This window comes from Echiichthys vipera (assembly GCF_963691815.1).
Source record: "Echiichthys vipera genome assembly, chromosome: 23".
NCBI lineage: Eukaryota > Metazoa > Chordata > Actinopteri > Perciformes > Trachinidae > Echiichthys > Echiichthys vipera.
The window spans coordinates 11,095,923-11,110,667 of NC_139848.1; the positions used below are offsets into that span (position 1 = coordinate 11,095,923).

At 42.9% G+C, this 14,745-nt stretch overlaps 1 protein-coding gene across 1 annotated transcript; it reads right to left on the reverse strand.

Annotated features, from left to right (window-relative positions):
• Nucleotides 1-314: 314 nt before the first annotated feature.
• On the reverse strand, nt 315-12,873 carry gpr137c (G protein-coupled receptor 137c). Its single transcript, XM_083937629.1, has 8 exons — nt 12,216-12,873; nt 6,690-6,739; nt 6,278-6,385; nt 6,057-6,195; nt 4,129-4,278; nt 3,517-3,642; nt 3,285-3,409; nt 315-3,132 (listed from the first exon to the last, which is right to left on the reverse strand). Exons 1-8 carry the CDS (start codon nt 12,588-12,590, stop codon nt 2,841-2,843), a joined length of 1,365 nt encoding a protein of 454 aa, XP_083793755.1. The 5' UTR covers nt 12,591-12,873; the 3' UTR covers nt 315-2,840.
• Nucleotides 12,874-14,745: the final 1,872 nt, after the last annotated feature.

Here is a 14,745-nt window from a genome sequence, read left to right on the forward strand (position 1 = left end):
CCCGTATAAACTTGTTAGCTGGTAAACTCGGCCACATGATCAGCTGCAGGAGTTCGGTGCACATTTGGTGGTGCTTTGACTTTTTAATGTGGTGGTGACACTTCAGTAAAGCCTGTGAATATCCTCGTTTGTCCAGGTCGTCGTTATCCTCAAAGCAATTTCAGTCAAACGCAAGTGGACAAATAACCATGTCCAGTTGCTTTTAACTGAAATTGCTTTGAGGACAAGTCCGTAAACTACTCTCATGGATGAATAAGCATCGGTTTAACCAAATTAAGAAACTTTGGATGATCCATTGACATGTCCTGGTTCACTTTTGTCTTAAAAACAGTGCAGTAGGCCTTTATTTAAAGATGGTAGTGCTTTTCTTGCATACATCGTTAGTCATCGGTCGCACAATAGGTTACATTCAGTACGGCCACGGGTAAAACAATCCATAACATGAAACAATTCATTAGACATCATCACTGCTATCTTATAGCAACATTTTTACATAAACGATATCACCATGGAAAGGAAAATATGACACTGAGTTCTTGCACTCTGATGCAGAAGCATGCACTGCAGATGTTACTTTTTTCTGAAACAGGTGAACAGCTGGACCCGACGTCTTCGTTCCATCATTGTATTTCAACGTCCTGGGAACATTGGTGACACAAGTTGCTCTTTTTTTTTTGTTTCTTTTGTCGGAAGTCGAAGTTTGCATGGTCATTTACAGATAGCCGGCAGCTGAAGTCTGTTTAAGTGCCGCACGCGGTGTTGGGTAGCGTTCCTTCAGTAAGTCCTGACGAAGCACAGTCACACACACTGATTGGGTTCGAGAACGTGGTCGTACAAGGCTGCAGTCTCATGAGATTCAGAACATTTCTGAGATTAGGAAAAGCAATAGGACAACAGCAAATAAACTATCAAATCTGTTAAATCAATGTCAAAAATGTATAAAAGCAAAAACTAAAACGTATGATCACACACACACACAGACTCACAAACACATGGATTAGAAATCAACTAACTCGACACACAATCAAAGACATCCGACCGTTTCTTGTGCAAAAATATTTTCCTTAAGGAATGAAACTAGATATGACAAAATTTGATGGCACATTGATATTTCCTTTATCAAAGGATAAATAGTAAAATATAGAATACAGACCATGATTGAAGGTAATACATAAAACAAGTAGGAGATTAAATCCTACGTTCAGCCCCAAAGCCTTTTCTCTCTGAAGGTGAACTTCTTCCAAGTGCAAATTATCGCCTCACAGCTCACAGAGGATCGGATTACATGACAGGTTTTTGGTCAGAAATATTTTTCAGAAACATTAACAATCCCCACACCGATTCCTACCCCAGTGCTGAATGAAGGTTACATTTTGATACTTTTATCAAGTATTGTCCAGATGATACTGATAATGCTGCCGCCCAGTAAAACCCAGGACATGTTTTTTTTCATAATCCCAAACATTAAGCAACTCGACGTTGTATGGCACTCCCTGTTTTAAGTTTTTACATGGTTTCCGTTGTATAATTAAGGTTGGGGGGGGGGGGATTAAACCTGGATTTGTTGTTTAATCCAAAAGCAGTGGCGTGCTCTCGTAGAGCAGATTTTGTTAAAGCCTGAGTTGGACATTAAAGTCATCTCTTGAAACTGTTCCTCTACTACTAATTGTGTTAATAAGTGAATTTGTTGTTACATTTCCCACACACTTATTATTATATTGGCCAAGCTTGTGCTACGGAGACACGCATGTGGCAGCTACATATTCATTTCACACGTATTTTGCGGCTGTAAGCAGTTTACACGGATGATACTTAACACTGAAATAAACCGACCAGTATTTTGATTTGATTTTGTCAGTTAGGAAAACTGTAATAAGCTTATTTTACATGTCAAACTAAACACAATCCAGTACTGATTAGGTAGGGTTAGTTCGCAAAAGGTGTTTGTACAACTTTGTACAATGAGAGTTGGTTAAACAGCTTAGGAGTTTAAGCTGTTAAAGCTAGAGACTTTAAGCTAACTGCTGGCTTTAAGCTAGCTCTCAATGCTACAACAGCCAATGGCAAATTAGCAACGGCTAATTTCTGTCATACACGAGCAGACACGAGAGAGAGAAACACCATGAAATGCCATTTGTAGATGCATTTGGTTTTCATTGGAAGAAAAGCCTTTTTGAGGATCGAGGATCAAACAGGCCAGCTAGCATCCTCCACAGTTTGCTTCATATCCAAATTACCCTTTTTAATGTTTGTTTTTAAGTGCCTAGTGAAACACACAACCCATTTTTGACGACCTAAATAACAGTTTGAAGAGTCAGTAACGTCTTTGTGCCCAGAACTGTTAACTGACAGACGGGCCGCTTCAGCATTAGCCACATTAGCAAGCGCAAACACGGTTCCTGTCTGAGCAGAATGCTCCATAGAAGCACAACTGCATGAAATTTACAAAGAAATGATAATGAGAGCGATGACTATCTGGTCCCTGAGGACTCCAGTCTTTAAAAAGGCTAACTGACCAAGACAAAGTTTGAGCTTTGCCATTTTAGGTGTATTAGCCACATTAGTGCTAAACCTCTGGTCCTTGGTCCATACTTGCTATTTAAAGACAGTGGTGTCCTAAAAGAGAAGTTTATCATGACTTCCCAGTTACTGATACCACCACATGTCTCAGGAATAATTTGATGAACCAATTTTTAGGCCCAACCTGGTCCGGAGCAATGCCTCAGAACATCCCTCAAAACTTCCTGCTTTGATGTATCAGGGGAAGCAAAATGGCGACAAATACGCAGGAAATTGTTAGTTATTAGTCAGTCTTTTTCAATCTTTAGGATGGACACTACTTAATTCTGCGGGGTACAGAAATACGTTTGCGACCCACAATAATAGTTCTGCGATGTGGAAAAGTAGCTACTGTGATGATGGTGGTGGTAGTTGTTGTTGTTGTTCTGCGGGGTGGAGTAGTAGTTGTGATGGTGGGGATTGTGACTCTGGATGTTGCCGTAAGCAAAGAGGAGGGGGGCCGTGGAAGACGGCGGTTGCTGGGCAGACGCAACACCCGCACTCAGAGTCCCATTGCGTTGGATGGAGCCGTACCAACTGGACGTACCCAGCTGGGGAGCGGTGGAGAGGAGACTAAGAGAAGGATTGGGAAGACGTGTTCAAAAGGAGATAAGAGCGAGAGGATGAGTAAAAGAGAAATCAATGGGCACTAATTTTATCATTCAGGGTAATGGTTTTTCAAAACAAAGCGTGATAAACTGTATTTGTGCTTGGGGTGTACTCACCTGGCCCGATCAGTCCTATTATTAATGCTTCTGGACAGGTCGTCGTCACTATCGTACCGTCGGGGATTGTCAAAGAAATAAGCTCTGGAGCTGAAACTGTGGCTGTTGATCATCCCTCCTGGAGCCTGAGAGTTACAGAGATGTTCAAGCTTCATTGTACTTCACCGCTCTGAAGGTTAACAGTTCTGTCAGGCAGATTATTACAAGCATTTTGCACTCTTTAACGCGTTACCAGGTTTTGGTTGGGTCTCTGGACTCTGAAGAAAACCACCACTAAACTTGTAGGCAGCAGCTCCCAGAAGAACAGGATGATCCCAAACACGACGTAGGCTTCACCGCTGATCTCCTGCACATCGGCCTGTAAAGAAACAACCATCACATGATGCAAAAGTGTAAAAAGTGTAAACTAAGTTGCCGTATGCAACATAAATACCAGTGAAACACAAGATACAGACAGAAACAAAATATAGTTGAGATGTTGGACTGACAGCTGGTATGCAGACAGATTAAAAAAAATAATTCTATCAGATTAGGCCCATGCATACACACAGTAGGTGTCTGCTGGTGTGTATCATGTCCAACACGCACACACACACACACACACACACCCTTTAAAAACGTGCTGTCCGTCTCAAGGCCTGAGCCATGATATAGGTCAGGACACACACAGACACACACACACACGTGGTTATTTATAGCCAAACAAAGCCCTTTACCCCACTAAGCATTGCTTTCCCAAATCTCCTACACACACACACACACACACACACTCTCACTCACAGGGCACTGGGTTTCTGCCTAAATTAAAGCTCGTTTTCCTAACTGAACACACTCGGTGCCGTACCTGATCAGAAACGCTGTACCAGCCGTAGTTGAAGGGACTGGGACTGTCCTGCGGGGACAGGGCCACCACCACCAGGTTGTAACAGGCTCTGGATGTGTAGAGCAGGATCACCACGGCTCCTATGGCTGTAGCTTGACACACGGATGTACCCTGGTGGAAGAGTTACCGTGACCATTACAAGTCATGCGTCAGTCAGCCTTTGGCCTGTAATTGAATGTCAGATCTGGGCCACAGATGTGATCCACCAAATGACTGAGGCCTCTTTGTGGCCTAAATGACAGACTAAAGGCCAGGAATTGAGTTTTGAGGGACTTAAATGTAAGCATCTGTACATGTCTACAGTGTGGTAAGAATCACGAGTCACCGCATTGCTGCCAGTGGTGCTTTAAATGATTTGTCTGAGGAGTATTTTTTGCACATTAAATTGGACAAATTGCAAAAGTAACACGCATGAAAAGTAGTGCCCAATATCCCAAAATGGAAATCTTCCTGTTCAGACTGTAGAATTAGCTGTTAGCAGCTAATGATCTGGTCAGAGCTCTGGGTTTTAATAAGGTCATAGATAGTTTTGCATATAAACTTGAGAGTGAGTGAGTGAGTGAGTGAGTAGCTCACACTGTTACTTAGCGTACTAGCCATAGCTTTACCTGTATACTGCAGTCAGCTAATGTAATTTCACAATAACACTCTGGGATTCAGCTAGTGTCTGGAAAAGTTATCTTTATATTAAACCACAGGAAGTTCATGCTAATGTTACAAGTTACAGAAAGTTAATTTTAATTTTTTTTTTGCACTAATGCCATTTGTGTGAGGGGCTCCTTTGTTGTTAACCTGTGCTGTCTGTTTATGGTCATTCAAAGTTCATTTCTCACTGCCCGCAAGAGCTAACGTTGTGTAGTCTGAGTTAGCTTGTAGCTGCCAGTAGCTAGCTGCCATTTCCCACTAGAATTCTGTACGCGAGAAATCACCGGATATATACTAGACTACCAAGATTTTCTGAGTATGTGACATGAGCTTATACTGGACATTGCGGCCAGAAGCCGAGAGCGTAGAAATGTGGATAACACAGGAGTTTGCATATTAAAGTGACCAGATTTCTAAGACAAAATCCGGGGACATCTTCGGTTCAGAGGCGTAAAAACCTCCAATACCCGTAGTTTTTTTTTTTTCTTTGAAAAACTTCTCCTAAATGGCAAGGGAATTGATTAACAATGTGTTTCTTCTCCTCTGATCAAAGTAGCTGAGATCAAGTAGAGCCCTAAAATCAGCTGTAATAAACAGGTATCATCCAAACTAAGGCCTCCTCCTTACACCACATGATTTTCACAAGATTTGGGGACGAGTTTTAAATGGTAAATGCCACAGTTCATGTTGAACGACATCCTGGGTTATATGGTTTAAGAAAAGATCTGGTTTTAAGGTCATGGTCATCTGATTTCAAGTTTACCCGTCTTCACCAGAGCCTAGCTTAACTGGACATAACATGTAGCCTAGCCATTTTGAACAGAAGACTTTTTAAACTTTTGGTACATCCTGCTACGTTATTCTAAGGATTGTTTAGCTTTAAGCATTTTAAACATGCTAACGCTACTGGAGAGCATGAATTTTTTCCTTTATACCATTTTGGATCTTTCAGTCACAGTGAAAACCGGGGACATTTCCGGGGACAGCTGTAGCCAGGGACAGGTCACTGAAACCAGGGACGTCTGGTCACCCTATTGCATATATAACACGCTTTGTGGCGCGCTGAATAATGCCCTTTAGCTATGATATAATCCCAATACACCACTGCCTGGTGTGAGCTATTAATAATATAGTACAGCTATTCTATATTGGTGTTCATTTTGCCTCAACACAAAGCAAAGCAGCAGTACAACAACTCTGCCTGATTAAAAATACATTCATGTTTTAAAAAGAGTGTATTCTACCTTGGACTCAAGGTAAACGTTGGCAGAGGACATCTTGGTGATCTTGAATATGCAGACGGCCAGAGAGACAGCGCAGAGGACAAACAGACTGTCGTTGATCAAGACCCGGGCCAGGACTGCATGTCTGATTCCCCCATCACTGGAGGCGTAAATGTTATTTAGTCATTCGAGTAAAAACTGCTGCACGGGAGCTACGTGTAACATTATTAGACCTTGTTTACCTTGGCGATTCAGAGCGCTCCAGAGCGCCCTGCACCAACAGTGCACACGTTAAATTCACCACCAGGAAAAATATACTGAGACACAGGAAGAGCAGACGCAGAGGAACCCTGGAGGGGAAAGGAGAGGGTAAAAAACAGACAGACAGTAAGAGGATGGGCAAAAACAATGTGACTTTACTCATAAACAACAACTAATTCAAATGCATGGCGTTGAAGCTGCAAACCAGCTGCATGTGCGAGAGAAGAAAGGAAGAGAAAGAGTCTGCTGGTGGAGAGGAAGGAGGACAACTGTTAAAATCCTGTAACCATATTCTGAATTTGTGTCTTTAATGATTAAGGTCAAGGAGATTATTGCATGTTAGTGGATTTAGATTCTTTTTTTGATAAATAGGAAAAAAACGGACGGACTTACTTGTATTTGGTGAGCTCTGGGGAATACTTGGCTTTAGCTTTAAACATCACCTAAATAAAGATAAAAACATCATCACACACATGACACAACCATGAGATATTTTCATTTTTGTGATAGTGTAACAAGGCGTATTACCAGCTTCTTCTTGAGATTAATTAGATTAGTTAAAATCACAAAATATATGATGAGTGAAGGATGTGACGATGAGATACGAATGAAAGAGAGAGCGCAGGAGGGTCGGCCTTTTTTAGGGAGAAGGGTGTGAACTTAACAGAGCCTGAGGAGATTCCTGAGTGTCACTGACGTAGCACACACACGCGCACACACAGGACAAGTAAAACAAAAGGGCCGAGCCAGAATCCACATTATAATAGTGTGTAATTTTTTACAAATGATTTTATAGTTGAGAGGAAGAAAAAAAAGAGGTGTTCACAAACTATCCTTTAACTTCCAGCCTTGACTGACAGTTGAACCGGCACCAGGGGTGGGGACAAAGTAATCACATTTATGGTAATTTAGGTTCATTTACTGCCTAAACATAAAGAAGTGAACTGACAATGACAACCAGCAATTTGCAAGCGCTGGTGTTTAAGACAAAGGACCCCCCCTCTCAACATGTAAGCTGACCGATCTTGACATTTGCAGGTAGGTCTTTAAAATGTTCAGTACTTCAGCTAATTAGGGCTAATAAATGATACTTTCCTCTGAATTGGTAGCTCATTTAGCAAGCAAAGGTACAAGACAATACAGTGTGCAATGAACAGGTGCTAAAACAGAGTGTTTCAGACAGAGGGAATGAGAGAAATCATGTGTTTTTGATCATTGAAGCCTGTAAACGTGTTCTAGTAGAAACCTAAAACACAAGTGTGACCCTAAAAATGAGCACATGGTAGCATATGTTATAAGGTAGCTCAATAAATATGCACATTTTTGCTTTTTGTAACATGAAAACCTCACATTACGCACATATCGATAAGTAATTACAGGCGAGCAGAAAATAAATAAATAAATAATAATGATATGAAGACGCTAGTATGGAAAATGTCTGCAGAGCAATCACACTAATCACGATATAGTACATTTTGGGGCATAGCATTAAAATACAAATGTCTGGTTTGGGCTAATCCAGTGAATTTAATACCTGTCCTACTTCATGTAATTGATGCCCAAAAAAGCCTGTAAATCCAATAATATCAAAAAGCAGTTCTGCTCAGTTTGCATATATAATGCACTGTGCGTTGTGCTGAACAATGCCCATTCGCTGTGATTTAATCCCAATATACCACTGCCTGGCGGGAGTTATTCCTTAAATATAGTACATGTACATATAGTGCTATTCTACAGTACATTGGTGTTCATTTTGCCTCATCACACAGCAAAAGCAGCAGTACCATAACCTTTCCTGAAAATGTCTGGTTTTGGCTGATCCAGTGTCTTTCAGTGATTATTTAAATAGCCCAAAATGGCCTAATACACTTGTATCAAGGCAGAGCCAGGCACTAAAGTTCAGGTCTCTACACTGTTTAAGTGTCATTTGCCTTCCTTGAGGAGGCACTAACGAGCGTAGAAGGTATTTCATTCCATATGCACTGCTGTTCAAAATCAATGAATGTTGAATGTTGAACGTTAAAATCAATATTGAAGGCAGGACAAACAAAAACGAGGCTGCATATGCTCTTCTCGCTGCTTGGCTGCCATCCTGTTATCAGTAAATAACATCCAACGGGACACAAGTCCAATGTAAGTGTGCAACAGCTGCCCGGGACACTGGCCTCCGCTGATCTAGTTCATAAATGTTTCCCAAAATGTTGTTTAATCAGTTATTAAGAAACATTTAGACATGTACAATACCATCTCTGTTTGAAGCGTCCCACCTGTCGGACCCATTAATGAGGATAATGATTTCTATTTTTGGGAGATTATATAAGAGATGCTGTGGCCGCAGAGGTCTTGTAAATTGCTCAACATGGTCAACATTGAGTTTAAGCACACACACACACACACACACACACATAAACACTCAGCCTTTTGTGTGAGAATGTAGGCCACAAGGAGGTAATTTGTAACCTAGAAATGAAGCAATCAGCAGCAACAGAACACCATCGAATTACTTAACGTGCAATACATGTGTGAGAAATACGGCTAAATATTATTTTTCTTTCAGTAGAGGATGAGATTTGATAGTTTTTGTGACCGAGCATTGGCGTCATTATTGTCTGTAGTAAGAAGCAGCTAAAACGTAATAAAGGGGAAGTAAATGACAGGTCAGGAGTCGTGCCTGACTCATCAGAAAACACTCCACATGAGTATTTCCACACAAACGCGCACGCGTGTGTCAGTGTCAGGTGGCAGGACGTGTGAGCGGGGCATGATGTTTTATCAGCATTCTGCTCCCGTCATTTATTACCTACTTTCAGTGAGTTCGGCATTAAACGGCACCGTTCAGCAGGACTGCAGGAACTGCGTCGTGGCGTTGGCCGGGCAAATTATTAAATCATACTGAGCCGTAACGTTGCTAAAAGACAGGTTTTCTTCTGAGCTTGCGTTCAGAAAATCCTTCAGACACATAGTGAGGTGGTGAAGCAACCCAAACCTGATCAAAACCCTGAAAATTCTCTGGTTCCAGCTTCACAAATGTGTTTCCATGCTTCATTTGGTCATATATGGTAGTAAACTGAATATCTTTGTGGTTTGGTGTTCTGGTTGGATAGAAGCAGCTATTTGAAGGGAAATATCTGTGTGTTGAGCTGCTAAATGCCTCACCAGTTAGTCTAACTGTGTCTGTCAGCTGTTTGCTGTGAGCAGGTAGAACGCTCTGCAGGTCTGAGTCATACGTGTAGTCATTTGATCCCATGTTAATATCAGATTCATTGATTATAGCTGCTTTAACGCTTTGTTTAATGCTTTAACAGGGAGCATCCTTTTTCGATTGGTAACTTTAATATACTAACTGAGACCGTAAAAGCGATTTGTTACTCATAATTGAGAAAGTAGACAGAAGACATGTGATGTATTACTCAGGTCTGTCTGACCCGGCTAGACGTGAAACCACAAGAGGGAAAAAGTTTGTTCACTGAGCTCGACGGTCACATGCTTCCCCCAACGTACTGTAGATAGAGATTCATAAACCTATGGGAAGAACACCATTTGGTTGGTAATGACCAATGACCAAATGTGTGCTAAAGTGCCCTCTAGGAACCTAAATGAGTGCTAAGTGCCCTCTAGGAACCAAAATGTGTGCTAAAGTGTCCTCTAGTAGCCAAAATGTGTGATAAAATACCCTCTAGGAGCCAGAACGTGTGCTAAAGTGCCCTCTAGGAGCCAAAATGTGTGCTTATGTGTCCTCTAGGAACCACAACATGTGCTAAAGTGTCCTCTAGGAGCCAAAATGTGTGCTAAAGTGTCCTCTAGGAGCCAAAATGTGTGCTAAAATGCCCTCTAGGAGACAAAATGTGTGCTTAAGTGTCATCTAGGAACCAAAACGTGTGTCAAAGTGTCTTCTAGTAGCCAAAACATGTGCTAAAATGCCCTCCAGGAGCCAGAACATGTTCTAAAGTGCCCTCTAGGAACCAAAACGTTCGCTAAAGTGTCCTCTAGGAGCCAAAATGTGTGCTAAAATGCCCTCTAGGAAACAAAATGTGTGCTTAAGTGTCCTCTAGGTGCCAAAACGTGTGCTAAAATGCCCTCTAGGAACCGAAATGTGTGCTAAAGGGCGGAAGGGAATGTGAGTCAGTTTTGCTGCTTTAATGCAAAGTAGCACAACAACCAGAGAAAGGGATGTTTTAAACCACAGGGAGCCCGGCTGATCGGCCACCGTGTTGATTCAGCAGTCATATGACACCCTTGGCTTCATTACTGAGTCTGCGCTCGGCCAGTTGAACGAGCTTCCTTCTCTACTCACACCCAAAACCCTTGACGTGATTGGAAATGCATTCTGGGTTTTTCTTTAAAGCAGTGATTGAACTGTGGTGGCGATACCAACTGAAAGTCCCAAAGTCCGTAGGTGTTTTTTCGGAGAGGGGAACAAACAGGCCTTTGACATTTGGAGTGGGCAGGTGTCAAACAACTGTGGTCGACCAACTGTGTCTCACACACACACACACACACACACACACACACACACACACACACACACACACACACACACACACACACACACACACACACACACACACACACACACACACACACACACACACACACACACACACACACACACACACACACACACACACACACACACACACACACACACACACACAGATTGTTAGGGCAGGCCGCTGACAGCGACAATTGTTTGAGTCTTTGGTCCACTCATCGAATGCAACACAGGCTTTTACCAAGAGATCTCAACATCCCTCACTTCGGGACATGAACTGAGTCAATTTGTAAAGCTTTAGAAAGCAACAACTGCTTTGAGTCATTATGGAACATGGAGGATAATAGTGAAGAAGACATATCATGTATTTAGCAAAAAATACTGCATTTTGATGAGCTTATTTGCTATACAGAGAGTAGGAAGAGAAGAGTGATACCCCTATCATGCCTGTCCATAAGAAGATAGAGCCAGGAGGTGGTTAGCTTAGCTTAGCTTAGCATACAGACTGCAAACAGGACAAACAGCTAGCCCGGCTCTGTCTCAAAGTAAACAAATCATCTGAACTTCACTCACTCGTCTCATTTCTTTTGTACGGGGGTTACGGTTGTTTTTTTTTAAGGCAGGTGCAACTTCCTGAGGTCCCTGCTGGTTGCCTGGATACCACATTACACTGAATATTGACACAATGTCCAGCCATTGCTTTAAGGTTAAGTGTTATTTCTGGATGACCACACTGCTTTGACACAGAGGCCTCACACCCATTCTAAAATACAAAAAAACAACATGTAAAAATCGATAATTTAGGGGTGTTATTAATGATTACTTTCATTAATGACTGAGCTGCTCTGCTATTATGTTCTCAATCTAACAATTATTCATTAGGGCAATAAAAGTATAGAAAATATGACCAGCCTGTGCCAAAACAAGCACTCAGGCCTCATGGGAGATGCAGTTTTTGAACAGCTGGTCTTTTATCTTTGCTGCAAAAAAAAGACAACTGGTGTGTATGTTATTTACTGCAAATGCATTGTGACAAATTTGGATAAATTGCTGTTAATTTGGGTTCACTCTTGGGTGATCATCGTTGGAGAGCTTTGCCATGTAACCGAGGACCTTGGGTTAACAGGAATCCACCAAAGGAGTCAATAAAACACCATAGAATAAAGGATAATGGGAGTTAAAGTGTGCTTTGAATGTGAAATCAGATTGATACGTGCACAAAAAAAACTGCAATGTCAGCTGTTTTATGACACACACACACACACACACACACACACACACACACACACACACACACACACACACACACACACACACACACACACACACACACACACACACACACACACACACACACACACACACACACACACACACACACACACACACACACACACACACACACACACACACAGTGCCAGTCCTACCTGTGTGAAGTAGAGGTTGAGCAGGCAGAGTGTGAAGAACTGCAGGCACACCGGGCAGCAGTAGAGCAGCCAGTAGGCCAGAGGCTGCAGCTGGTTGGCCTGCACCACATTTTGAAAGTAGAAGGAGAAGAGCGTCGTCCTCAGCGCGGCCCACAGCAAACACAGAAACAAAAACACACTCTGGTAGCTGAAGCGCTTGTGTCCGTAGTGCAAAATGAGCCAGAGCTGCAGGTACACGAAAACAAACAGGAAGGAGTAGAGGACGGTGTACACAGCAGTTAGTCCGAGCTCCAGTGTTGGAGAGACTGCAGCCCCGGGGGACTCCTTCAGTGAGGTAAACAAATGGGAATGAACCTCCTCTCCTGCTGAAAACATCTCCACTGGCGGCTCACATGGGATGCTGTGAAGGCGAAAGCACTAAAACTGGGTCAGACCCGGGCTACACTCACCGTGCATGACAGAAAGACAACGGTATTCGGGTGAAAAAAATGCGATAAAAGCAGTTTATTCTGAAAAGAAGTGGCATAATGAAGCCGCGTCGGGGTTTAAATCCTACACTGGGCTGAAGAAAAAAATGGGGTTTAGTTTTTAAAAGGCGCTATGTTAAAAAAACAAAAATAAGAAACAGAGAAACAAAACAAGAGAGGTCCCCCTGTGATTCTCTGCAAAGCTCTTCTCTGCAAAAAAACAACTTAAAGGGGGAAAAACCTCCAGATCAGCTGTGATGCCGTTTTAGACCCGCCCCCTCGCTCTCAACTAAAGCGGAAACTAGCGCTTCGTACGCCGCCATCTTGGCTCAACGCTAGACTCGGTTTGCTTGTGAAACAGCTGACTGCGGAGCCACGGTTTCGAGCCAGTTTCCGAGCTAAATCTCCCAGTGGAAGACGTCCTCACACCCACTTCCGCAGTGCGCCGTTTCATTGGCTAACCCCACCGCCCAACCTCCACAGCTCTCCGACGCCATTGGTTTACGATGATGTCAGCTGTGACAGTCCCCGCCCTGCCTGCGCCTGTGATTGGTCCATTTGTTCAAGCCAAGACTGTTTCCTGATCCCATTGGCTCAACGAAAGATGTGGGCCTCTCTCTAAAAAAAACAGGCTTCAAAACAATTTTCAGACATTTACGTCAAGTTACTACAGAGACATAACCAACAATGGCGGTACTTTTGTTGCCTTCAAAATAAAAGCTTAAAAAGCTGCTGCACGGGACAGCAACCGTGAGGAATACCATTTACAGTGGCGTGCCCACCCCTGTGCACACAAAACGCGCATTAAAGTATCCTCTAGGTGCCAAAATGTGTGCTAAAGTGCTCTCTAGGAACTAAAATGTGTGCTAAAATGCCCTCTAGAAGCCAAAATGTGTGCTAAAATGCTCTTTAGGAACCAAAACTTGTGCTAAAATGCCCTCTAGGAACCAAAACATGTGCTAAAATGCCCTCTAGGAACCAAAACATGTGCTGAAGTGCCCTCTAGGAACCAAACATGTGCTCAAGTTCCCCCTTGAAAGCCAGAATGTGTGCTCAAGTGCCCTCTATGAGCCAAAACGTGTGCTAAAGTGCCCTCTAGGAACCAAAACATGTGCTAAAATGCCCTCTAGGAAGCAAAACGTGTGCTAAAGTGCCCTCTAGGAAGCAAAACGTGTGCTAAAATGCCCTCTAGGAGCCAGAACGTGTGCTCAAGTGCCCTCTAAGAAGCAAAACATGTGCTAAAATGCCCTCTAGGAAGCAAAACGTGTGCTAAAATGCCCTCTAGGAGCCAGAATGTGTGCTCAAGTGCCCTCTCGGAACCAAAACATGTGCTAAAATGCCCCCTTGGAAGCCAGAAAGTGTGCTCAAGTGCAAAACCTAGGAGCCAAAATGTGTGCTAAAGTGCTCTCTAGGAGCCAAACGTGTGCTAATATGCCCTCTAGGAACCAAAACGTGTGCTAAAGTGCCCTCTAGAAACCAAAACATGTGCTCAAGTGCCCCCTTGGAAGCCAGAACGTGTGCTCAAGTGCAAAACCTAGGAGCCAAAATGTGTGCTAAAGTGCTCTCTAGGAGCCAAACGTGTGCTAATATGCCCTCTAGGAACCAAAACGTGTGCTAAAGTGCCCTCTAGAAACCAAAACATGTGCTCAAGTGCCCCCTTGGAAGCCAGAACGTGTGCTCAAGTGCCTTCTATTAGCCAGAACGTGTGCCCCTAGGAGCCAAAATGTGTGCTAAAGTGCCCTCTAGGAGCCAAAATGTGTGCTAAAGTGCCCTCTAGGAGCCAAACGTGTGCTAAAGTGCCCTCTTCAGTGGCGAGGCTGTGCTTTATGTGCCCTTTTTTTCCTTTTTGCCCCTGCCCTTCAAAAAGTCTGTGCACGCCACTGAACATTTACAACAACTATTAAACAGTTTTATTCTCCTCAGCTACTTAGACTTACATGGTAATGTTCGTGTTTATCATACAAGTGCTATGGACTACTTTAAAACGTCGCAACGCATTTGTTAATTGATTATTTTATTTTGAAAAAGCTAACAGGAAGTGTTTTTAGTAGCTTGACACTGTT